The sequence below is a fragment of the Chiloscyllium plagiosum genome, unplaced genomic scaffold (genome assembly GCF_037043375.1).
Source record: "Chiloscyllium plagiosum isolate Xiang-an unplaced genomic scaffold, Cpla_swu_hap1 HiC_scaffold_19, whole genome shotgun sequence".
Taxonomy (NCBI): Eukaryota; Metazoa; Chordata; class Chondrichthyes; order Orectolobiformes; family Hemiscylliidae; genus Chiloscyllium; species Chiloscyllium plagiosum.
Genome location: NW_028270157.1, coordinates 21,485,417 through 21,509,535, shown reverse-complemented (window position 1 = coordinate 21,509,535; position 24,119 = coordinate 21,485,417). Strand labels below are relative to the sequence as shown.

Here is a 24,119-nt window from a genome sequence, read left to right as displayed (position 1 = left end):
TGACTCACACAATATTCATTAGTGATATGATGTATATTTAAACTTCAGAATATTCACTCAAGAATCCAAAAACATTAATCTTGTCTCTGATTATCTAATCACTACTGAGCAGAAAATAAAATGAGTAACAATATTACTGATATTCGTTGATTTAGAAAACCTGTTATTCCATTGGAATAATTTATGGAGCAAACAAATGAGCTTGGTATTTGTGATGTTCAAGAATGTTTTCATGGGCACCTACATCTTATAGTGTAAAGTGAATTAAGCAGAGTAGAATGTCTGCAATCTGTAGATATAAATATGTGATCAACCTGAAACTAACTTATCTCACATACCAGACTTTAGAAGCACAGGCAGATTGGAGATACAATGTCTGTAAACCTTAAGTTTGTAATTTCAGGAATAATGGGCTAAATTTTACTGTCAAATTGTCAGTCAGGATAAAGATGCTTGCCATTATTTAAGCATAAATGATCCATCAGGTTGAGATGAGAATTGGATTTGTGATTAAATGTCGATATGCAAAGGCTGCTGTCCAAGCACCACTTCACCATTAACTTCACAGAAATTGCATCTTGCCTCTTTCACCATTGGCTTGCATTGACTGTCTCAAAATTGTTGAAATTGCACTTTAAATTTAAATAAATGCATCACAAACAGTAAATGGTTGTCACTGCAACCATGACTACCCCTTCCGTAATGTAATTGTTCATTAATACCAATACTAAAATACCAGAAAACTAATACTAAAAAATGTGCAAGTGTGAAGTCTCAATCTTGTGGATATTTGTTTTTGTTAGAAATTTTTAAAATGTCAAATTTAATTTATACAAGGAGTTTTATTTTTCCTTTTTTTCTCCATCCAAACTTAATTTTCCTTCTGTTTATTTATTTTACTGTAGATGATTTGACATTGCATTCTCATATCCTAAGTTACACTTGCTTCTCAGTTCCTACACTGCTAACTTCCCAATCATTAATTCATTGATTGAGGTGATGCATAATTGCTTACCCTAGTTGACTCAGGTCAAATCTGACCAATTTCTTACCAATAACCATTATCAGTTCACACTTTAACTTATGACACAAAAAATATTAAAACCTTAATGTCTATGAACAAGTTTACCTAATATCATGTGCCATTGGATGCCCTGCTACAGCAGAAACTGGACCTTTGAAGATTAAGCAATATGTCACTTAATTAGCGCTGCTACACCAGTTATCTACCTTGATTTGAATAGAACTGACTGATAAATAGAAAAATGACAGGCCCAAAAAAGATATCATGTTGCATCAATTAGATATCTTAAACAGATTGCAATATTGATAGAAATTATCTGAACTCATTTTGACTTCATGAAGACTTCTGTTTTAATAAATTTTCAAAGAATATGGCAGGGCCAATCGTTTATTTGCACGTTTTATTTGGAGGCAAGCAAAACTGTAGTTGTCTTCTTGAAAAATAAATAAGCATTATTTATACTCCTGTGAGATTGTTTACATGTATGAGTTTTTTATGGCAGTGAGAATTCAACAGTAAATAGAAGCATGACTAGCTACAATAAAGTAGGCATTTCAGTAAGTTGTCATCACCAAACACTTCACAAAGGTTGTGCCACATACTGGTAACATTCAGTCGTAAAACTGCTACAGAAAATTAGGGTCGATATTTATTTGAATTATATAATTTATTTTCGGAGTTTGTCTTCACAGTCAGAAGAAAACCTTACTTGCTGATGCGTTGGTTCAGTGTGATATAATGGAAATTTCTCCATCTGTCTTGATTTTCTTCTTTGCGTTTCCTAATTATAGCCTCCTGTCGCTCCCATTCCTTCCTCCCTTTTTCTTGGATCTCCTTCTCAAACTGAGCTAGCTGTGGAAAGGTGGATCATTAATCTTTAGTGCTAGCTGAGATAAGGTGTGACCATATTTCACCTGACAGCTCTACAGTAGATAAATTGCTACCATGACAATGATTTATTAGTTGGAATCTGAACCATGTCTCAGTGCAGCCTCATACATCAGAGAATACCGCTGTGCAACAAACATGCATAATCCAGAAGCACAGGGGCATCAGAGAAGGACATCAAAAATAGTCACCTACATCTTGTTAATTACAGTATTAAATATAAATAGGTTGTTAGTCCAGAGTTTTAGCGTTCTTTGGTTTAATTTATATAACACACAGTTAGGTCATGGGTTTGTGACACTATTTAATTATTCTGCTTTCTTAAATAAAAAATTTAATATCCAGTGGGTAACTTAAAAATACCCACATGCAAAATCCAGCTGAGAATTTAATAGTTCATCTCCTGAGAACTGTATCTAACTTTGCAATGGCAGAATAAATTGGCATGGTTGAGTCAACAATAGTCCATTCCTTTTAATATCTACAAGTGAAATAAAAATTAAAGCCTTCTGAAGGGAAATAAACAATCCAAAGTTATTGAGTCAATGTGAAAATAGAAATAAATATAATAAGCAAAGACCAACTAGTCACCAAGCCTAATCCCCAAATATTCTGAAAAGAAAGATTAGAAATATGCATTCTGATTCCCAACATTGATCATGTGAATTCATAGATCTTCACAACTGCTCCATTACAGAATACCAATCTGCTACTCTTTCTTCTGCTTCATCTGGCCAAGGGCTGTTGTGTCCTATAATATATCTAGGGGCTTCTGATTCCTGTCATGTTTCAACTAGAAGTTAATCAATTACTTTTTAACTGTCTAACTAACTTTCATTTCTGAATTCTTTACTTCTCTTCCTAAATGTTTCTTTTCAGATCTGATGATGTACTTTCCGTTATATCTATTATGTATTTTGGTCTCCATACAGAAACTAGGAGCAGGAAATGTTTCTTCACCCAAAGGGGTAGTGAACCTGTGGGATTCACTACCACAGAAGTCACTGAACATACTCAAGAAAGGGATAGATATATTTCTAGATTCTAAAGACATGAAGGGGTATGGAGAGAAAATGGAAATATGGTATAAAGGAGTAGGAGTAGGTTTTTCAGCCCTTTGAATCTACTCTGCTGTTCAGTATGATCATGGCTGATCTTCTACCTCAATGCCCGTATTCCTGCATTCTCTACATCTCCCTTGATGCCATTAAAACTTAGAAATGTATCTATCTCTTTCTTGAATATGTTCAGTGACTTGACCTCCACAACCTTCTGAGATAATGAATCCCATAACCCTTTGGGTGATGAAAAATTTCCTCCTCTCAGTCTTAAGTGATCTACCCAGTATCCTGAGACTTTGTCCCATGCTTCTAGATTACTCAGTCAGGAAAACATCCTCCCCCTGCATCTTGTCAGTCCAGCCATGTTAAAAGTTTATATATTTCAATCAGATTCCCTTCTATCCTTCTAGGTGGGCGGCACGGTGGCACAGTGGTTAGCACTGCTGCCTCACAGCGCCAGAGACCCGGGTTCAATTCCCGCCTCAGGCAACTGACTATGTGGATTTTGCACATTGTCTGCGTGGGTTTCCTCCGGGTGCTCCCACAGTCCAAAAATGTGCAGGTCAGGTTAATTGCCATGCTAAATTGCCCGTAGTGTTAGGTGCAGGGGTAAATGTAGGGGAATGGGTCTGGGTGGGTTGCGCTTCAGCGGGTCGGTGTGGACTTGTTGGGCCGAAGGGCCTGTTTCCACACTGTAAGTAATCTAATAATCTAATCTAATCTAAACTCTAATGGATACAAGCCCATTTGAACCAATTTCTCTTCCTTGGATAGTCCTGCTGTCCCAGTATCAGCCAAGTGAACCTACTGTATGAAAAGCATATCCTTTCTTAGTTATGAAGACCAAAACTGTGTGGTGTCACCAAGGCCTTGTATAATTGTAGTAAAGCATCTCTACTTCTGAATTCAAATCTCTTGCGACCAAGACAAATATACCATTTGCCTTCCGAATTGCTTGCTGCAGCTGCCTGTCTACTTGGATTGACGAGTACACAGGGACACCGGAACTCTTTGTACATCCACATTTACCAACATATTGCCATTTAAATAATACTCTTTCTTTATGTATTTTACTGAGGTGTAAAACTTCAAATTCATCAACTTTGTACTGCATCTGCCATGTGTTTGCCCACTCTCTCAACTTGTCTAAATCACCTTGAAGCCTTCTCGCCTCGTCCTCACAATTCACAATCCTGCCCAGTTTTGTATCATTAGCAAATTTAAGAATGTTGTATTTGGTTCCCTCATTATGTTAGAAAAAGTATATATGTTAGAAATAATTCAGTCTTGGAAAGGTTAGAGCTCTTTAACATTGCTTTAACACTGCTTGCCATCTGCCTGAAGAAGGCTCCCTTAGATTGGTTTCTATTACACATCACCTGACTCTCCAGTGTTGCCATAAATGTAGCCCCTTGGATACTTAGACAAAACAATTGATTCCTAGCAATTACTTCCTGGCTCCTTACAGACAATACAACAACGTATAACAATTTCTATTACAGCCTCACTGTAAACATTGCAAAATACATGGTTTATATTGTCTTTCAGCCTTCTTCCTGGAAGCATTTAATTTGCTTTACCATAGTTTCTTTTTCAGTATTTTATATATTTTAACAATGTCCCATTTTTGTAGCAGAGCTTCTGAAATATTATTTTTCCAACCTAAGTCCTACCTCTATGGATAATAAGACACTTACCTCATTTCCTGGTCTTCACGCTAATTGATTCACCCTACTCTGCTAACCACGACAGTGCCTCTAGTCATCACTTTCACACAAACAAAGGACATTTGAGTTATCGATTTCATTTGTTCAATAAAATATGAATGACTGTCTTTCGTTTTACTAGCCTTCACAATATGTCAATCACCTGCCCCCTTGATTTGCTAAATAGATCTCATCTAAAACATATGGAGCTTATTCAAGGAACAGCTACTGCGGGACATTGATAAGTATATACCTGTCAGACAGGAAGGTAGTTGTTGAGAGAGGGAACCATGGTTTGCTAAAGAAGTTGAAGCTATTGTCAAGAGGAAGAAGAAGGTTTATGTGAAGATGAGGCATGAAGGCTCAGTTAGGGGACTTGAGAGTTATAAGTTAGCCAGAAAAGGGCTAAGAAGAGCTAGGAGGGGACATGAGAAGTTGTTGGTGGATAGGATCAAGGAAAACCCTAAAGCTTTCTACAGGATATCAGGAATACAAGAATGACTAAAGTAAGATGAGGGCCAATCAAACATAGTACTGGAAAGTTGTTTGTGGAATCTGAAGACATGGGGAAGCGCTTAATGAATACTTTTCAACAGTATTCACATTGGAAAAGGGCAATGTTAATGAGAATACAGAGATATAGGCTACAGGATTAGAGGGGATTGAGGTTGACAAAGAGGAGGTTTTAGCAATTTTGGAAGATCTGAAAATAGATAAGACTCCTGGGCCGGATGGGATTTACCCTCAGATTGTGTGGGAAACTAGGGAGGAGATTGCAGAGCCTTTGGCTTCAATCTTTATGTCATCATTGTCATCAGGAGTAATGCCAGAAGACTGGAGGACAGCAAATGTTGTTCTCTTGTTTAATAAGGGGAGTCAGGACAACCCTGGTATTATAGGCCAATGCGCCTTAATTTGGTTGTGGGTAAGGTGTTAGAAAAGGTTATAAGAGATAGGATTTATAATCATCTGGAAAGGAATAATTTAATTAGGGATAGTCAATATGGTTTTGTGAAGGGTAGGTCGTGCCTCACTAACCTTATTGAGTTCTTCAAGAAGGTGACAAAACAGGTGAATGAAGGTAAGATGGTTAATGTGGTATATATGGACTTCAGTTAGGCATTTGATAAGATTCCACATAGTAGGCTATTGCACTTTCGGGATTGAAGGTGATTTAGTGGTTTGGATCAGAAATTGGCTAGCTGAAAGAAGACAGGGGTGGTGGTTGATGGGAAATGTTCATCCTGGAGCTCAGTTACCAGTGGTGTGCCGCAGGGATCTGTTTGGGGTCCGCTGTTTGTCATTTTTATAAATGATCTGGACGTGAGCGTAGAAGGTCAAGCAGCATCAAAGGACCAAGAAAATCGCGTTTCAGACAAAAGCCCTTCATCAGGAATGAGGCAGAAAGCCTCTGGGGTGGAGAGATAAATGGGAGGGGGGTGGGGCTGGGGAGAAGGTAGCGAAGAGTACAATAGATGGATGGAGGTGGGGATGAAGGTGGTAGGTCGGAGAGGAGGGTGGAGCGGATAGGTGGGAAGGAAGATTGGCAGGTAGGACAGTTCATGAGGACGGTGCTGAGCTGGCAGGTTGGAACTGGGGTAAGGTGGGGGGGAGGGGAAATGAGGAAACTGGTGAAGTCCACATTGATGCTCTGGGTTGAAGTGTGCTGAGGCGAAAGATGAGGTGTCGGGTGGTGAGGGAGTGGTGTTGGAGGAGGCCCAGGACCTTCATGTCCTCGGAAGAGTGGAAGGGCGTTGAAATGTTCGGCCATGGGGCGGTGGGGTTGATTGGTGCGGGTGTCCCGGAGATGTTCCCTAAAGCGCTCTGTGAGAAGGCATCCAGTCTCCCCAATGTAGAGGAGACTGCATTGGGAGCATCAGATACAATAAATGACTTTGGTGGATGTGCAGGTGAAACTTTGGATGTGGAAGGCTCCTTTGGGGCCTTGGATGGAGGTGAGGGGGGTGGTGTGGGCGCAGTGGCAGGGAAGAGTGCCTAGCGGGGAGGGTGGGTTGTTGGGGAACAAGGACTTAATCAACTAGTCATGGAGGGAATGATTTTTGCAGAAGGCAGATAGGGATGGGGAGGGAAATATATGCCTGGTGGTGGGGTTTGTTTGTAGGTGGTGGAAATGTCGGCGGATGTTGCAGTTGATGGGGTAGAAGGTAAGGACCAGGGAGGTTCTGACTTTGTTGCAGTTGGAAGGGTGGGGTTTGAGGGCGGAGGTGCGGGATGTGGATGAGTTGCATTGGAGGGCATCTTCAAACATGTGGGAAGGGAAATTACGGTGTGTTCTGTGGTGGAAATGGTCCTCCTGGAAGCAGATACGGTGGAGGTGGAGGAGTTGGGAACACAGGATAGCATTTTTGCAGGAGGTAGGGTGGGAAGAGGTGTAATCCAGGTAGCTGTGGGAGTCGGTTGGTTTGTAAAAAATGTCACCACAGGAATTGCAAAACCTGTCCCCACATGTCCCCCCTCACCTCCATCCAAGGCCCCAAAGGAACCTTCCACATCCATCAAAGTTTCACCTGCAACTCCACCAATGTAATTTATTGTATCCGTTGCTCCTTTACATTAGGGAGACTGGAAGCCTTCTCGCAAAGCACTTTAGGGAACATCTCCGGGACAACAGCACCATTCAATCCCACCACCCCATGGCTGAACATTTCAACTCTCCCTTCCACTCTGCCGAGGACATGCAGGTCCTGGGCCTCCTCCAACGCCACTCCCTCACCACCCAATGCCTGGAGGCAGAACACCTCATCTTCCGCCTCAGAACACTTTAACCTCAGGGCATAAATGTGGACTTCACCAGTTTCCTCATTTCCCCTCCCCCCACCTCACCCCAGTTCCAACCTGCCAGCTCAGCACCATCCTCATGAACTGTCCTACCTGCCAATCTTCTTTCCCACCTATCCGCTCCACCCTCCTCTCCGACCTACCACCTTCATCCCCACCTCCATCCATCTATTGTACTCTTTGCTACCTTCTCCTCAGCCACACCCCCCCCTCCCATTTATCTCTCCATCCCAGAGACTCCCTGCCTCATTCCTGATGAAGGGCTTTTGTCCAAAACATTGATTTTCCTGCTCCTCGGATGCTGCCTGACCTGCTGTGCTTTTCCAGCAACACTCTAAACTTGACTTTGATCTCCAGCATCTGCAGTCCTCACTTTCGCCTGGATGTGGGCGTAGAAAGATGGATTACTAAATTTGCGGCAGATACTAAGGTAGACAGAGTTTTTGATAATGCCAAAGGATATTTTGGCTTACTGAGGGACATAGATAAGATGCAGAGCTGGGCTGAGAAGTGGCAAATGGAATTTAATGTGGAAAAGTGTGAGGTAGTTCACTTCGGAAGAAGTAACAGGAATGCAGAGTACTGAGCTCATGGTAAAAGTCTTGGCAGTGTAGATGTACAGAGATCTCAGTGTCCAGGTGCATAAATCCCTGAAAGTTGCCACCTAGGTTGATAGGGTTGTTAAGAAGGCAAATGGTGTGTTGCCATTTGTCACAAGGTCATGCTTCAGCTGTAAGGCTGCACCTGGAGTATTGCATGCAGTTCTGTTCACCGCATTATAGAAAGGAAAGCTTTGGAAAGGGTTCAGAGGAGATTTACTAGGATGTCGCCTGGTATGGAAGGAAGATCTTATGAAGAAAGGTTGAGGGAATTGAGGCTGTTTTCATTGGAGCGAAGAAGGTTGAGGTGACTTAATCGAGACGTTTAAGATAATCAGAGGGTTAGTGTCCACCCTTTTTCCTCGGATGGTGAAAGCTAACACGAGGGGACATAGCTTTAAATTGAGGGGTGATAGATTTAGGACACATATTAGGGGTAGTTTGTTTACTCAAAAAGTAGTAGGGACGTGGAACGCACTGCCTGCAACAGTAGCAGACTCGCTGACATTAAGTGCATTTAATGGGCATTGGCAATACATATGGATAATAATGGAATGGTGTAGATTAGATGGGCATCAGATTATTTTCACAAGTTGGCACAACATTGAGGGGCGAAGGGCCTGAACTGCGCTGCAACGTTCTATGTTCTATGTCTTTCTTTCTCAGCCCTTGTTTGAATTCAAAAAGCCTCAATGTCAATAATCATACTTCCATCATCCCCAATTTAAACATGCAGCTATCAATGCATTTCCACATCATTATCTGGAGGCCTAAATATGTGAACTACAGTTCTGATGTTTTGATAAGGAATAAGCCCATTGGATCTATGGCAGTGGTAGTGGAGTGGAGTAAGTGGTAACATAAAGAGGATATGATTGTTTTATGTTCCTAAACCTAACTTGAAATTGAAAAAATTTAGAATGCCTAATCTTCCTAAGGTTGAACCAAGTACTTCAACTGCTGTAAAATGGGGCTATGCAATATGGTTGACATAGCATTCTATTGGTTTAGAAATGCACCGATGCGACTATGGGATAAAATCAGAACTCTCAGTTTTGCTCCCTTGTTTTTCATTTAAGTCACCAATCTCGTGGTGCAGTCTTTTTCCATACCAGGAGACCAAAACTGGATCACTGCTTAGCTAGATATTTGTTCTTTGTCTGACAGCATGTTCCTGACCTCCCTGTGGCTCAATTAAGTCCCTCCCTATTCTCAACTCACCCAACCTGACCTTCAACTCACCAAATGATAATTTGTAGGTTACTGAAAGAAGCGTTTTCAAATAAATGATAACATAATAATAAATCTCATTTGCTTACAGCCTCTATTGCTGAATTTAAAATATTACAGTGACAATGTTGACATGTAATCCACAGTCCCCTATGAAAAAATAATGTCCAGATCCAATCAAGTCAGTTTCCATTAGATGTCTTATGTAACCCATATCTTTGAGGTGCTCATTGGAGTCATTTTCAGCAGAGTTATACTGTGACATTGCCCACTGGCAATATGTCATCTATGCTACTTTTGTCTCCTGCCCTGGCAGCCACTAATGGGTAGATCCACTTCTATTCTATTGTTTAATTATTCAGAGTGTCAGTATCTGAATGGGTGGCTGAAAGTGTGAAAGTGAGTGACTGTGTTGCTGCTTCATCACAGTCTTCCTGCTCCACCACTTCTGGATCTTGCACCAATGCCTGGCCAAACTGCAGCTCTTGGCTATCTGAAAGGAAAAGGACCTATTTTCTGACACCTGCACACTGCCACTTATAGCTAACTATCACATGTGCATAATATTGAACCAATTATTGCCAGCTGCGTATGTGCACAATGTTAAACTAAAAGTTCAGTGATTAATTCAGCATAAAGAGGTAATTAAAAGAGATGTTGTACTTTGTTTAACTGATTATTTACTTGACCACAATAACATAAAATTACCACAAGAAACTGCTTCATGAAAATGGTATCACTGATTGGTATTTGTAACTAACTTACTGTAGACATATAATATGATTAATTACATTCCGATTAATTGCATAATCTCTTCTGACCTTATAATGAAGGCAAGGACTTTGATGAAGCAGAAATGATTTAACCCAGAACAATACCCTGAGGGAATCCTACAGTGATGCTTGGGGCTAAGAAGATTGACCTCCAATAACCATCTTCCTTTGGGCCAATCAATGGAGAGTATTTCCCCCAATTCCCATTGGCTCCAGTTTTTCTAGCTCTCCTTGATGCCATACTGTGTCAAACGCTGTCTTGATGTCAAGGGCAGTGTCGAGAGAGTGGTCCTGGAAAAGCACAACAGCTCAGGCAGCATCCGAGGAGCAGGAGAATCAACATTTTGGGCATAAGTCCAGCATCTGCAGTCCACACTTCCTACTACATGACATCAAGGGCAATCACTTTCACCTCATTTTTGGATTTTTTTAGATTATCTACAGTGTGGAAACAGGCCCTTCAGCCCAACAAGTCCACACCGACCCTCCGAAGAGTAACCCACCCAGATCTATTTCCCTCTGACTAATGCACCTAACACTACGGGACAATTTAGCATGGCCAATTCACCTGACCTGCACATCTTTGGACTGTGGGAGGAAACCAGAGCACCTGGAGGACACCCATGCAGACACAGGGAGAATTTGCAAACTCCACACAGACAGTCAACCAAGACTGGAATCCGGCCTGGGACCCTGGTGCAGTGAGGCAGCAGTGCTAACCACTGAGCCACCGTGCCGCCCAGCTGTTCACTGTTTTGTCCATATTAGCACCAAGGTTTTAATTTGGTTGGGAGCTAACTGGCCCTGACAGCACTCAAACTGAGTATCAGTGAGCAAATTGTTTCTTCATGATACTGCTTGATAGCACTGTCAACAATGTGTTGCTGGAAAAGCGCAGCAGGTCAGGCAGCATCCAAGGAGCAGGAGAATCAACATTTCGGGCATAAGCCCTTCTTCAGGAATGAGGAAGATGTGCCAGGCAAGCTAAAGTAAAAGGTAGGGAGGAGGGACATTGGGAATGCAATAGGTGGAAGGAGGTTAAGGTGAGGGTGATGGGCCAGAGAGGGGGTAGGGGCAGAGAGGTCGGGAAGAAGATTGCAGGTCAAGAAGGTGGTGCTGAGTCCGAGGTTGGGACTGAGATAAGGTGGGGGGAGGGGAAATGAGGAAGGTGGAGAAATCTGCATTCATCCCTTGTGGTTGGAGGGTTCCTAGGCGGAAGATGAGGAGCTCTTCCTCCAGGTGTCGTGTTGCCATGGTCTGGCGATGGAGGAGGCCAAGGACCTGCATGTCCTGGTGGAGTGGGAGGGGGTGTTAAAGTGTTCCGCCACGGGGCAGTTGAGTTGGTTGGTGCAGGTGTCCCAGAGGTGTTCTCTGAAACATTCCGCAAGTAGGCGGCCTGTCTCCCCAATGTAGAGGAGGCCACATCGGGTGCAGCAGATGCAGTAAATGATGTGTGTGGAGGTGCAAGTGAATTTGTGATGGATATGGAAGGATCCCTTGGGGCCTTGGAAGCAAGTGAGGAGGGAGGTGTGGGCGCAAGTTTTGCATTTCTTGCGGTTGCAGGGGAAGGTGCCAGGAGTGGAGGTTGGGTTGGTGGTGGGTGTGGACCTGACGAGGGTGTCGCAGAGGGAGTGGTCTTTCCAGGGAGGGGAGGGAAATATATCCTTGGTTGTGGGGTCAGTTTGGAGGTGGCGGAAATGACGAAGGATGATATGATGTATCTGGAGGTTGGTGGGGTGGTAGGTGAGGACCAGTGGGGTTCTGTCCTGGTGGTGATTGGAGGGGCGGGGTTCAAGGGCGGAGGAGTGGGAAGTGGCGGAGATGTGGTGGAGAGCATCGTCAACCACGTCTGAGGGGAAATTGCGGTCTTTGAAGAAGGAGGCCATCTGGGTTGTTCGGTATTGGGATTGGTCCTCCTGGGAGCAGATGCGGCTGAGGCAAAGGAATTGAGAATATGGGATGGCGTTTTTACAGGGGGCAGGGTGGGAGCATGTGTAATCTTGGTAGCTGTGGGAGTTAGTCAGTTTATAGTAAATGTCCGTGTTGATTCGGTCGCCCGAGATAGAAATAGAGAGGGCTAGGAAGGGGAGGGAGGAGTCTGAGACGGTCCAGGTAAATTTGAGGTCGGGGTGGAAGGTGTTAGTGAAGTGGATGAGCTGTTCAACCTCCTCGTGGGAGCACGAGTTAGCACCGATACAGTCATCGATGTAGCGGAGGAAAAGGTGGGGGGTGATGCCAGTGTAGCTGCAGAAGATGGACTGTTCCACATATCCGACGAAGAGGCAGGCACAGCTGGGGCCCATGCAGGTGCCCATGGCTACCCCTTTGGTTTGGAAGAAGTGGGAGGATTGGAAAGAGAAGTTGTTCAGAGTGAGAACCAGTTCAGTCAGTCGAAGGAGGGTGTCAGTGGAAGGGTACTGGTTGGGTCGGCGGGAAAGGAAGAAGCGGAGGGCTTTGAGGCCTTCATGATGGGGGATGGAGGTGTATAGGGACTGGATGTCCATGGTGAAGATAAGGTGTTGGGTTCCATAGTGAAGATAGGGCGTTGGGGTCCACCCACACGCCTAGCTCCGCCCACATGCCTAACCCCTCCCCCACTCCCAGCTCCAGCCCCACACCAGGTCCTAGTTCCCAGCCCTGCTGTATTTTCACCATCTCTCCAGACCTCCCCCTCTCTGAGGATGAAAGATCAGTCCTCAGCAGAGGCCTCACCTTCATCCCCCTACGCTCCCCCAAGTCCCTTCTCCCTACCTTTTATCTTAGCCTGCTTGGCACACCTTCTTCATTCCTGAAGAAGGGCTTATGCCTGAAACGTCGATTCTTCTGCTCCTTGGATATTGCCTGACCTGCTGCGCTTTTCCAGCAACACATTTTTCAGCTCTGATCTCCAGCATCTGCAGTCCTCACTTTCTCCTAGCACTGTCAACAATCCCATATAAAAATGTGTTGATGTCATGCAGTAATTGGTCTGATTAGATTTAAGCGGAAAATGTGTTGCTGGAAAAGTGCAGCAGGTCAGGCAGCATCCAGGGAACAGGAGAATCGACGTTTCGGGCATAAGCCCTTCTTAAGGAATGAGGAAAGTGTGTCCAGCAGGCTAAGATAAAAGGTAGGGAGGAGGGACTTGGGGGAGGGGCGTCAGAAATGCGATAGGTGGAAAAAGGTCAAGGTGAGGGTGATAGGTCAGACTGGGGTGGGGGCGGAGAGGTCAGGAAGAAGATTGCAGGTTAGGAAGGCGGTGCTGAGTTCGATGGATTTGACTGAAACAAGGTGGGGGGAGGGGAAATGAGGAAACTGGTGAAATCCGAGTTCATCCCTTGTGGTTGGAGGGTTCCTAGGCGGAAGATGAGGTGCTCTTCCTCCAACCGTCGTGTTGTTGTGGTCTGGCGATGGAGGAGTCCAAAGACCTGCATATCCTTGGTGAAGTGGGAGGGGGAGTTGAAGTGTTGAGTCACAGGGTGGTTGGGTTGGTTAGTCCGGGTGTCCCAGAGGTGTTCTCTGAAATGCTCCGCAAGTAGGCGGCCTGTCTCCCCAATATAGAGGAGGCCACATCGGGTGCAGAGGATGCAATAGATGATGTGTGTGGAGGTGCAGGTGAATTTGTGGCGGATATGGAAGTTTCCTTTGGGTCCTTGGAGGGAGGTGAGGGGGGAGGTGTGGGCGCAAGTCTTGCACCTCCTGCAGTTGCAGGGGAAGGTGCCGGGAGTGGAGGTTGGGTTGGTGGGGGGTGTGGATCTGATGAGGGAGTCACGGAGGGAGTGGTCTTTACGGAATGCTGATAGGGGAGGGGAGGGAAATATATCCTTGGTGGTGGGGTCCGTTTGGAGGTGGCGGAAATGACGGTGGATGATACGCTGTACATGGAGATTGGTGGGGTGGTAGGTGAGGACCAGTGGGGTTCTGTCCTGGTGGCGGTTGGAGGGGTGGGGCTCAAGGGCAGAGGAGCGGGAAGTGGAAGAGATGCGGTGGAGGGCATCGTCGACCACGTCGGGGGGAAATTCCGGTCCTTGAAGAAGGAGGCCATCTGGGTTGTACGTTTTTGGTCCTCCTGGGAGCAGATGCGGCGGAGACGAAGGAATTGGGAGAATGGGATGGCGTTTTTACAGGGGGCAGGGTGGGAGGAGGTGTAGTCCAGGTAGCTGTGGGAGTCGGTCGATTTGTAGTAGATGTCCGTGTTGATTCGGTCGCCTGAGATAGAAATAGAAAGGTCGAGGAAGGGGAGGGAGGAATCTGAGACTGTCCAGGTGAATTTGAGGTCGGGGTGGAAGGTGTTGGTGAAGTGGATGAACTGTTCAACCTCCTCGTTGGAGCACGAGGCGGCGCCGATACAGTCATCGATGTAGCGGAGGAAAAGGTGGGGGGGTGGGGCCAGTGTAGTTGCGGAAGATGGATTGTTCCACATATCCTACGAAGAGGCAGGCATAGCTGGGGCCTATGCGGGTGCCCATGGCTACTCCTTTGGTTTGGAGGAAGTGAGAGGATTGGAAAGAGAAGTTGTTCAGGGTGAGGACCAGTTCAGTCAGTCGAAGGAGGGTGTCAGTGGAAGGGTACTGGTTTGTACGGCGGGAAAGGAAGAAGCGAAGGGCTTTGAGTCCTTCGTGATGGGGGATGGAGGTGTACAGGGACTGGATGTCCATGGTGAAGATAAGGCGTTGGGGACCGGGGAAGCGAAAATCATGGAGGAGGTGGAGGGCATGGGTGGTGTCCCGAACGTAGGTGGGGAGTTCTTGGACTAAGGGGGACAGGACTGTGTCGAGGTATGCGGAGATGAGTTTAATCCAATTTTTTTGCAAGGGACAGAACTGGATAATTTTCCTGTGTTATAGCTGTACTGGAACAGCTTGGCCAGGGGTGCAACACTTTCTAGAGTACAATTCTTCAGCATTATTCCTGGAATATTGTCAGGTGGAATAGCTTTTACAGTACCCTGTTCCTTCCTGAACACTGAGTAAATTAAACTGTGAATGGTGGTTGCCTTAGGAAGAGGCCAAGCTGGACTATCCACTTGGCATTTCCAACTGAAGATGGATGCACATACTTCAGCCTTGTCTTTGACGCTGACTTCCCCATTGTTGAGAATGGTTTGTGGGGCTTCCACCTCCCATTAGTTGTTAATTGTCCACCCACTATTTGTGACTGGATGTGGCAGGACTGCAAAGCTCAGACTTGATCAGTTCATTGTCAGATTGCTTAGTTCTATCTATTGCATACTGATTCCACTATTTGGCAGATCCAATTGTCCTGTATTATAGCTTCAGTAGGTTGATATCTCATTTTTATGTATGGTGCTGCTCCTGGCATGCCTTTCTACACTTTCTATTGAACCAGGGTTGATATTCTAGCTAGATGATGATGGTAAAATGGGGATATGCTGTGCCACAGGGTTACAGTTTGTGACTGAATACAATTCTGTTGCTTCTGATGACCCACTACATCTCATGGATGCCTGGTCTTGAGTTGCTAGATCTGTTCGAAATGTAAACCATTCAGCATGATGGTAGTGTAACACAGATGATAGAAGGTATCCTTAAGTTGAAGATGGGACTTTGTCTCCACAGGATTGTGTTTGATCCTGCTGATACTATCATGGATGGACACAACTGCCAATAGGCAGATCGATAAGGATGAGGCCAAGTAGAATTATCTCTCTTGTTGGTTCTCTCAGCATTTGCTGCAGATGCAAATTCAAAATGTATTGGAAATATGTAAACAATAGGAGCAACAGACGAAGGTAGCAGTTAAACTCTGCTCCTGTGCAGTAGGAGTACGAATGCTGTTTGTCATGAACAGAACGTTTCCAACAAGCCAAAAAGATGTACTATTGCACAAGTAAGCAATGTGATAAATGGATTTTACTGCTGGCTTGATGCCAGGTATATAGGCCATATATCCAAAAACTGGCCGATTGTATCAAACAGCATATCCATTTGGCTGTTTACAACAAAAAAAGCACTGCCTGTATCCAACCAGTCCTCACTTGCAAATCTCACATGAGATATGATTCTGCAATTGGACAATATTTGTAACATAATCCTGAATGTGCAAAAGATCATGCTGACAACCAATTTGGAATTGTCAGTCAAGCTAACAATGTGACATGTTTTGAGGCATATGACAGCATGGGTCTCATCCTGAACATCCACAAGGTGAAGGTCCTCCACCAAACTGCCCTGGCATTGTGGAGCAAACCCCCTCATCAAGGTCCATGGCGAGGCCTTAGAGAACGTTAATGTCTTCCAATACCTCAGGAGTGTCCTGTCAGGCGAAGCAGTTATTGATGAAGAGATCCAGCGCAACTTTCAGTGTGCTAGGGCAGCCTTTGGCTGCCTGAGGAAAAGGGGGTTTGCGCACAACAGCATCAGACCCAATAGCAACATCATGGTTTACTGAGCTATGGTGGTTCCCACCCTCCTATATGGCTCTGAGACATGGACTGTCTACAGCAGACACCTCAAAGTGCTGGAGCAGTAACACCAATGCTGTCTGCGCAAGATCCTGCAAATCCACTGGGAAGAAGGACGCATCAACACCAGTGTCCTTGACCACGTCAACATCACTAGCCCTTGATCAGCTACAATGGACTGGGCACGTTGTCCACATAACTGACATAGCCTCCCCAACCACGTGCTGTACTCCCAGCTTCAAAACAGCAGACGATCCCCAAGTGGACAGATGAAGCACTTCAGTGATACCCTCAAGGCCTCACTGGAAAAGTGCAGCATTCCCACAGATCACAGGCTCAAGACTGTCAAAAATGGAGGAGGAGCATTAGAGAAGGCATCTGGAACCTCGAGAGTTGTCTTCAGGAAAAAGCAGAAGCCAGGTAAAAAAGCAAAAGGAGCACACTGCCACACCAATGCCCCACCCACCTCTTCCCGCAATCACCTCTGCTCCAAGTAAGAAAGAGCTGCAGAAGACACATCTGTCTGTACAGCCACCTATGGACTCATCCTGAGACTGGAAGAGAGTCATCCTCATCTGCGAGAGACCACCAATGATGATAATGTGGCAGATTTTGGTGTACTGGAAACTGCATATGTTAAGTCACAGGGATCTTCCCTTTTCAAACTAAAGAAAGTACAACATATGTACCTTGTTAAAAATTTAAACAAAGCTTTGCAGTTAACTATCAGTCATCATTAACTGGTGCACTTCCAATGTGCTCAACAATTGTGCAGATCAAATTAGCCAAAATCTTACCTGCTTTAAGAAAAGACATTCCTCTTCTTGACGTTCATCCACATATATCTGCAATTCATTCCCATTCATTTCCTCTTCTTCTCCTTCCCTGATTAGTTGTCCAAAAAAAGCAATTTAAAATCTTATGGTTAATGCATGCCACTGAGCAAATAAACCAGTACTAAAAAAGTAATTTTAAACTCAAATCCCTTAAATTTTAATAATTTGTTCAGTAAATTTGTTTGTGCAATTTAGTTTCTGTTCCATAAAAATATGATTCTATTTTACAAATTCAAGTTGGTACAAGGTAAATTTAACACTGATATTGGGAAGAAACATTTCTGAACTGCCAAAACAATATAACCATAATAACAGGATTTCAATTATTCTAATATTAATTTGCAAGAAATCAATGTAAATTCTGCAGACAATATGGGGTTCTCAAAATGCATTCAATTTATTGGTTGGTGTGTAACAACCCCAACAGGAGAAAGATCCAATTCTGGGCTTAGTTTTTGGAAATCAGAAGATGCTAGTGGAAACAGTTCAGTATCAGTGAAATAACATTTTGGTGGCAGTGGTCATAATTCAGTTAGATTTAGTGCAGTTAGGGGAAAAAAGACACACCAGGAGTAAAATTCTCAATTGGCTGTGAATATGGGGGGCAGGGTGGAGGTCGGAGAGATAGAATTGATTTGTATCAAATGATGAAGGATTTAGATTGGATGGATAGGAGAGGCCTATTTCCCTTAGTAGAAATATCAATCACAAATCATTTAGTGCAGTATTTGGTAAAGGGATTAGAGGGATGCTGAGAAATCAGGCTACAGCAGTGTTTGGAAATTAAACTTGATGTGCAGTAACCTACAAGGTACCAAGAACTGGAAAATAAGATTAGGTTGGAGAGCTCTTTTACAGCTGATACAGACTTAATGGGTCAAATTATTTCTTTTTGTGCTGCAAATGTCTATAATTCTGTAAATCTTAACACAAGAATGAGCATATGATGCACTCCTGAATGAGGTAATGCATGTCAAAGTGCAATCACTTAAGAAACAATTACAGAGAAACCTTGATTATCCGAACAACACGAGCGGGGAGTATTTTGTTGGATAATCAAATGTTCGGATAATCAAATGCCGGATAACATAGTTTAGTTGAGCATCAGGACCTTGCAACCTTGCAGAATCTTCCGAAATTCAGATAATCGAATGCCAGGTAATCGAGGTTCCACTGTACATGGTGCAGTAACAAGACTGTAAAGTCATTCTGGATGGATGAGCCTAATAGCTCTTATGAATTCCTTTTGGAATTTATTTTGAAAATGTATCCCTCTTTATGGTCTAAGCCAAATCCCAAAATATTAAAACTGGGGATTGTAAAGAAGAATCAGTGGTGATAGTTCAAACCAATGTACTTCAAGTTCTGTAGCTATCCCATAGCTATCCCACCGATGCTACAGCCTGGTAAGGAATTATGCAAATTTGAGGGATGTTGCATAGAGTAAATTGAGACCTTATTGCCATGCACTGTTCTACAATCTATCTCATAACACCAAACTTTATTGTTTACATCTGGATTTCTGCTTGGAGAGTTAAATTGTTAATGTTCTGAGCGTGGACCAGAGATGCATAGCGACAAATTCAAATAAACACTGATATCAACTCAGTTTATGGCAGAATCTGAGACCTTCTGTCTCTTCCCATTTGAAACCAGATTTAGTGTAATGTGACCAGAGTGGTTGTAGCACTCGGAATCAACATCAACCCAGTTGGCTGAAATCCTGGGTGTGCTGTCGGGCTCCTGTCCAAATATTCAGGTATCAACACTTGAACATATGAACAAAAATGCTTCAATAGGTCAGTGTATATTATCAAATGCTTATTTAATTCTTTCTATCTGCCTTTGTTAGGTTTTGCAACTTCTGAAGTTTGGTGGAAAAAGCAGAAAATATTGGAGACACTAACAAGTCAGGAAGCATTGTGGAAAAACCAGAAAGCAGTTGATATCTCAGATGTAAACACTTATTCAGTTTGATTTATCTCAGCATTATTTGGATTTTGTTTTAGTTCAGTCTCCCATTTTGTGTTGAATGTTTCTAAATGCTGAATGCACAGGAAATTTTCTATGTAGCAAAAACAAGGTGACAATGATCAGCTAGCCATTAATCTAAATAATAGTTCATAACTGTTCTCCCAGTTGTTGGTAGAGAAAAGAAACTAAACAACCAGATAATATTCAGAAAGATCAGTGAACCACAAGAGAATTAGGAATACATAAGGATAGACTGTAGAGGCTTTTGAAAAGAATTACCGTCAAAAAAACACCTACAGTAATAGGATCAAAACAACAGCCCAGAGGGAAAAAAAATCTCCAATAAATCATAAGACCCAGAATTTGAAGGTAGGATGATGGAAAGGGTTAATTGCACATTCGGTGATCAGGACCTGGAGATGTGTCAGTGTGGCTTCTCAGCTTCAACTTCAAGTAATCAACGTCTAGAAAATATTCAGATTTTGACAAAAGGTTTATTAAAAGAGATCTCCCTAATTCACAAATTCACCTCATTATCAGTTACTTGTGAAAAGAAGGCAATGATTTTATTCATCAGATCTATGTGTAATCAAGGTCAGAGACACACAAATCCTCAGCTTTTAACTTTGTAAATTTTGACCTGCAATTTAATTAGAAATTAGACCTTTGCCTAAAGGAGAAAGAGAACTGTCTGTGAAAGCAAAATTTATGGCGTTGAAGTCTTCAGGGAAGTCAATGTGGAACAGCATTTATTTATCTATTTTACTCCAGTATTTATGAAAGGCAACAGATAGTGAAGTCAGTGTTTTTCCAGCAAGTATATATACAATTTATGATTTGGAGGTGCCAGTATTGGACTGGGGTGGACAAAGTTAAAAATCGCACAACACCAGGGTTATAGTCCAACAGGTTTATTTGGAAGCACTAGCTTTATTATATTGTATGTTTCTCACATGGAGACATAGCGTCATAGAGATGGACAGCACGTAAACAGACCATTCGGTCCAATTCATCCATACCGACCAGATAGCCTAAATTAATCTAGTCCCATTTGCCAGCGCTTGGCCCATGTCCCTGCATTTAGTTATCCACATGCTTTTTAAATGTTGTAATTGCACCAGCCTCCACCACTTCCTCTGACAGCTCATTCCATACATGCACCACCCTCCACATGAAAAAGTTGCCCCTTAGGTCCCTTTTAAATTTTTCCCCTCTCACCTTAATGCTATGCCCTCTAGTTCTGGACTCCCCCAACCCATGGAAAAGACCTTGTCTGTTTCCCCTATCCATGCCCCTCATGATTTTATAACCCTCTATAAGGTCACCCCTCAACCTCCTATGCTCCAGGGAAAACAGCCCCAGCCCTTTCAGCCTCTTCCTATAACTCTTCAATCTGTCTACCCGTCTCACCAATATCCAGTCTGGAAACAGATCAAAGTTATCCCTTTTATCATTTGGGATTAAGTAATTATTATTATCAAGACAGATAGCTATGGTAATACCAAACGTTAAGAAGTAAATGTATTGTTGTAAATGGGTTTTAATGGATAGTTTATAATTTAACATGCTAAAATGTGAGATAATGCAACAGTTTTCAACAATCTTATAAACGTAAGATTAAACCATCCTTAATTCCTCGCTCATCTTTACAGATACCGAAATAGACCACGAGATTTCCCACTCACGATAAAGGTGTACATTTCTAATTAAAAATATCATAGTGGTCCGTTTCACCAAAGCCATTCATTTGTCATCAAGTAACAATGAAATGTACAAACTTTAATATCTCTTCCAAAGACTTTGGAATTAAAGCAAATCCAGTTTTCAGACACAAACAGTTTCCCTTGGTGTAGTACGTCCTTTTCTAGAGCATATATAAAACTTTAATATTTCATGTTTGTTGTATATTTCTAATTATTGTATAACAATTTCCAGAGGAGATCAAATGAACATGTTTGAATTATGTGCTTGCAACTTATGACTGACAGCATTATTTAGTTATGATGCCATCGCACATTACAGCCATAGGTTTATAGTATGCTTCTAGCAAGTATCCAGTCTAGAACCTGACAAAGTTTGATGCTGGGTGAGGAAAATTAATCAATCTTTTTAAAAGATCTTTGAGAAAATTCACAATCATTCCACTAATGCTCCATAAAAATACCATACTGTAAATTCTTGTACCTTAATCCCTCAAGTTCTTGTTGTTTTCTGTACACCCATCTTTGAGTAGCATGCCAGTGTGCTCTCAAAATAGTATCTTTTCTCATTGATCCAAGCAAGCTATTGTGAATCTATTGGAAAGAAAAAATATCTGTTAACCACTTTCATGTTGGCATATGAAAATCCTATTTACCAGAAACATTGGCTGCCACAAAGCAGCAGTGTGTGTTGATAAGGTATATCTTTGATTATTGAGATAAAATGAATCAGCTGTTCAATGTGATATCTGAGACAGGATATTAAGTTCCCAATGTTGAAATCAAACTGAACTCATTGGTAGCTCAAATCTATTATTGCACCATCTGTAACAAAACACCTACTTGGCATTAAAAACCGAAAGAACTGTGAATGTTATAAATCAGAAGCAAAAACAGAAGATGCTGGAAAAGCTCAGCAGGTTTGGCAGCAGCTGTGAAGAGAAATAAAGTTAATGTTTCGGAAGTGGTGACCCTTCCTCAGAACTGTTCTGAGTTTTGAGGAAGGGCCACGAGAGTGAAATATTAACTCTGATTTCTCTTGACAGATGCTGACAGACCTGCCGAGATTTTCCAGTAACTTCGGTTTTTGTTTCTAATTGGTATTATTTGGCCAACAAAATCTATTTTTTTTTAAAGAAAAGCTAATTTTGTGTCAGTATCTTTTGAGAACAAGTAAATAGCAGCTATAAATTAAAAACATACTGTCAACTATTGCCCATCAATTAAAACATTGTTCTCAGTTTAACTGAATCAGTGAGCTGCCTGAACCCTGAATTCTCTCAAATAGTTTGCAGTTATTTACTATTAGGTGCCCATTTCTTAGAGATGGATAGAGATATCCTGAATAACACAAATAGAAGAGAATGATAATATCATTTTAATTACAATGTCAACAGAATAACAAAATGCAACAAAAATGTTTGTTAAAACCACTGACTTCCCTTTGGCATAGTGTATAACTAAATGAAGATTAAACTTATAAAGCTGATCATCAATGTACATGATCAAAGATATTAGAATGTTGCTAACATTAATGTGCAGATATATGACTGTGAAAGTGCTTAAGGCTTAAGCACTTGGCTGTAGTTGACTCTATTTAAATTATTAAATAGGTCGATTACTTACATTATGTTGAGTATGAGTAATTTGTATCACATCAGTCTATACAGATATCTCCAAGTGATTGCAAATTGTCAGCAATTTAAAAGATCAGACATGCAGCATTCCAGATTTATAGATATACATTTGCAATACATAGAATTTGTAGCAGAGAAACGGAATGCTCGATTTGGCTGATCTAAGCTAATGTTTATACACCATGGTGTCAGTCTTTCTCTAACCTTACTTCACTTAACCTTACCAATGTATCCGTGCTTATAACTAGTAGAGTATTACCCTGACCAATTTTGCCAATGTTCAAACAATCAAAGAAGTACAAAATTAAAAATATCACTCTATAAAAGGATAAGAAAGGAAAATATTCAACCTGAATAGTAAGCCATCATCTTAATTTAATTAAATATTTTCTGCACTTAAAGAAAGAACAAAAGACTTGTATTTATCTAATCCCACTCATGACCAAAATCCCAAATACTTTGCACCCATAAAACAATTCTGAATTCTACAAAAAATATCTTTGCTGGGAGATTTGCCCATAATGTTGGGGAAATTTTAAAATACTCAGGCAGGGATATGGGGACACAGTGTAGATGGAAAATCGGAAGCAAGATCTAATCAGATATGGAAGGAATGCTAGGACAGTTCAGTAGATGGAGGAAACATGGGCAGGATAAGTCACATGGAATATCCAGGAAGTTAAATTGTATCTATTTCAATGCAAGGAGCTTGACTGATAAGGCAAATGATATTGTGCAATCACTAAGACATGTTTGAAGGAAGGACAGGACTGGCAGCTCAATATTTCAGCATATAGAAGTTTTTCAGACGTTAGTGAGGAGGGAGGGGGTCATAAGGGAGATGGGGGCATTGCATTGTTGATAACAGAAGTCATCATCTCAGTAATGAGGGAGGATGTCCAAGAAGAGTCTTCAAATGAGGCCACGAGGAAGTTAGAAATAAAAAAGGGTGATTATTTTGCTGGGATTATACTACAAGCCACCCAGTAGTCATAGGCATATAGAGGAGCAGAAAGGAAAATCATGGAAAGGTGTGAGAGAAATATGATTGTAGTTGTCGGGGATTTCAATTTTACTAACATCAATTGGGATCTCCTTAATATAAAAGGATTCGACAGGATGGAATTTTAATGTGCATCCAGGAGAACTTTTTGTGCCAGTACATAGATAGACCTACTGGAGATGGGGCAGTGCTTGACCTAATCCTTGGGAATTAAGGTGCTCAAGCAATTAAAGTTTCAGAAGTGAGCATTTTGTGGATAGTGATAACTCTGTAAGTTGCAAAGTCATTATGGAAAGGGATAAGGATAATGCAGAAGTTAAGTGTCTAAATTGGGGCAAGACCAATTTCAATATCAGTAGACAGGATCTGGCAAATGTAAACTGGGAGCAGCTATTTCCACGTAAGCCAATATTTGGAAAGTGAGAATCATTGAAATGTAGTATAGTGAGAATTCAGGGCCAGCATGTTCTACTAAGAGTGAAGGGC

General features: G+C 42.3%; 1 protein-coding gene across 2 annotated transcripts in view; it reads right to left on the bottom strand.

The window, feature by feature from the left end:
- Positions 1-24,119, bottom strand: part of LOC148146728 (uncharacterized) — a 37,238-nt gene that overhangs the window by 4,929 nt on the left and 8,190 nt on the right. The window contains exons 2-4 of one of the 2 annotated variants that reach the window (XM_087997115.1): positions 21,478-21,587; positions 17,281-17,368; positions 1,734-1,876 (exon numbers count right to left, since the gene is read on the bottom strand). In XM_087997115.1, the coding sequence (XP_087853241.1) occupies positions 1,734-1,876; positions 17,281-17,368; positions 21,478-21,563 (317 nt within the window). In that variant the 5' untranslated portion in view covers positions 21,564-21,587. Of the gene's footprint in view, positions 1-1,733; positions 1,877-17,280; positions 17,369-21,477; positions 21,880-24,119 lie in introns of those variants that run through there. The other variant, XM_087997114.1, reaches the window with a different exon arrangement.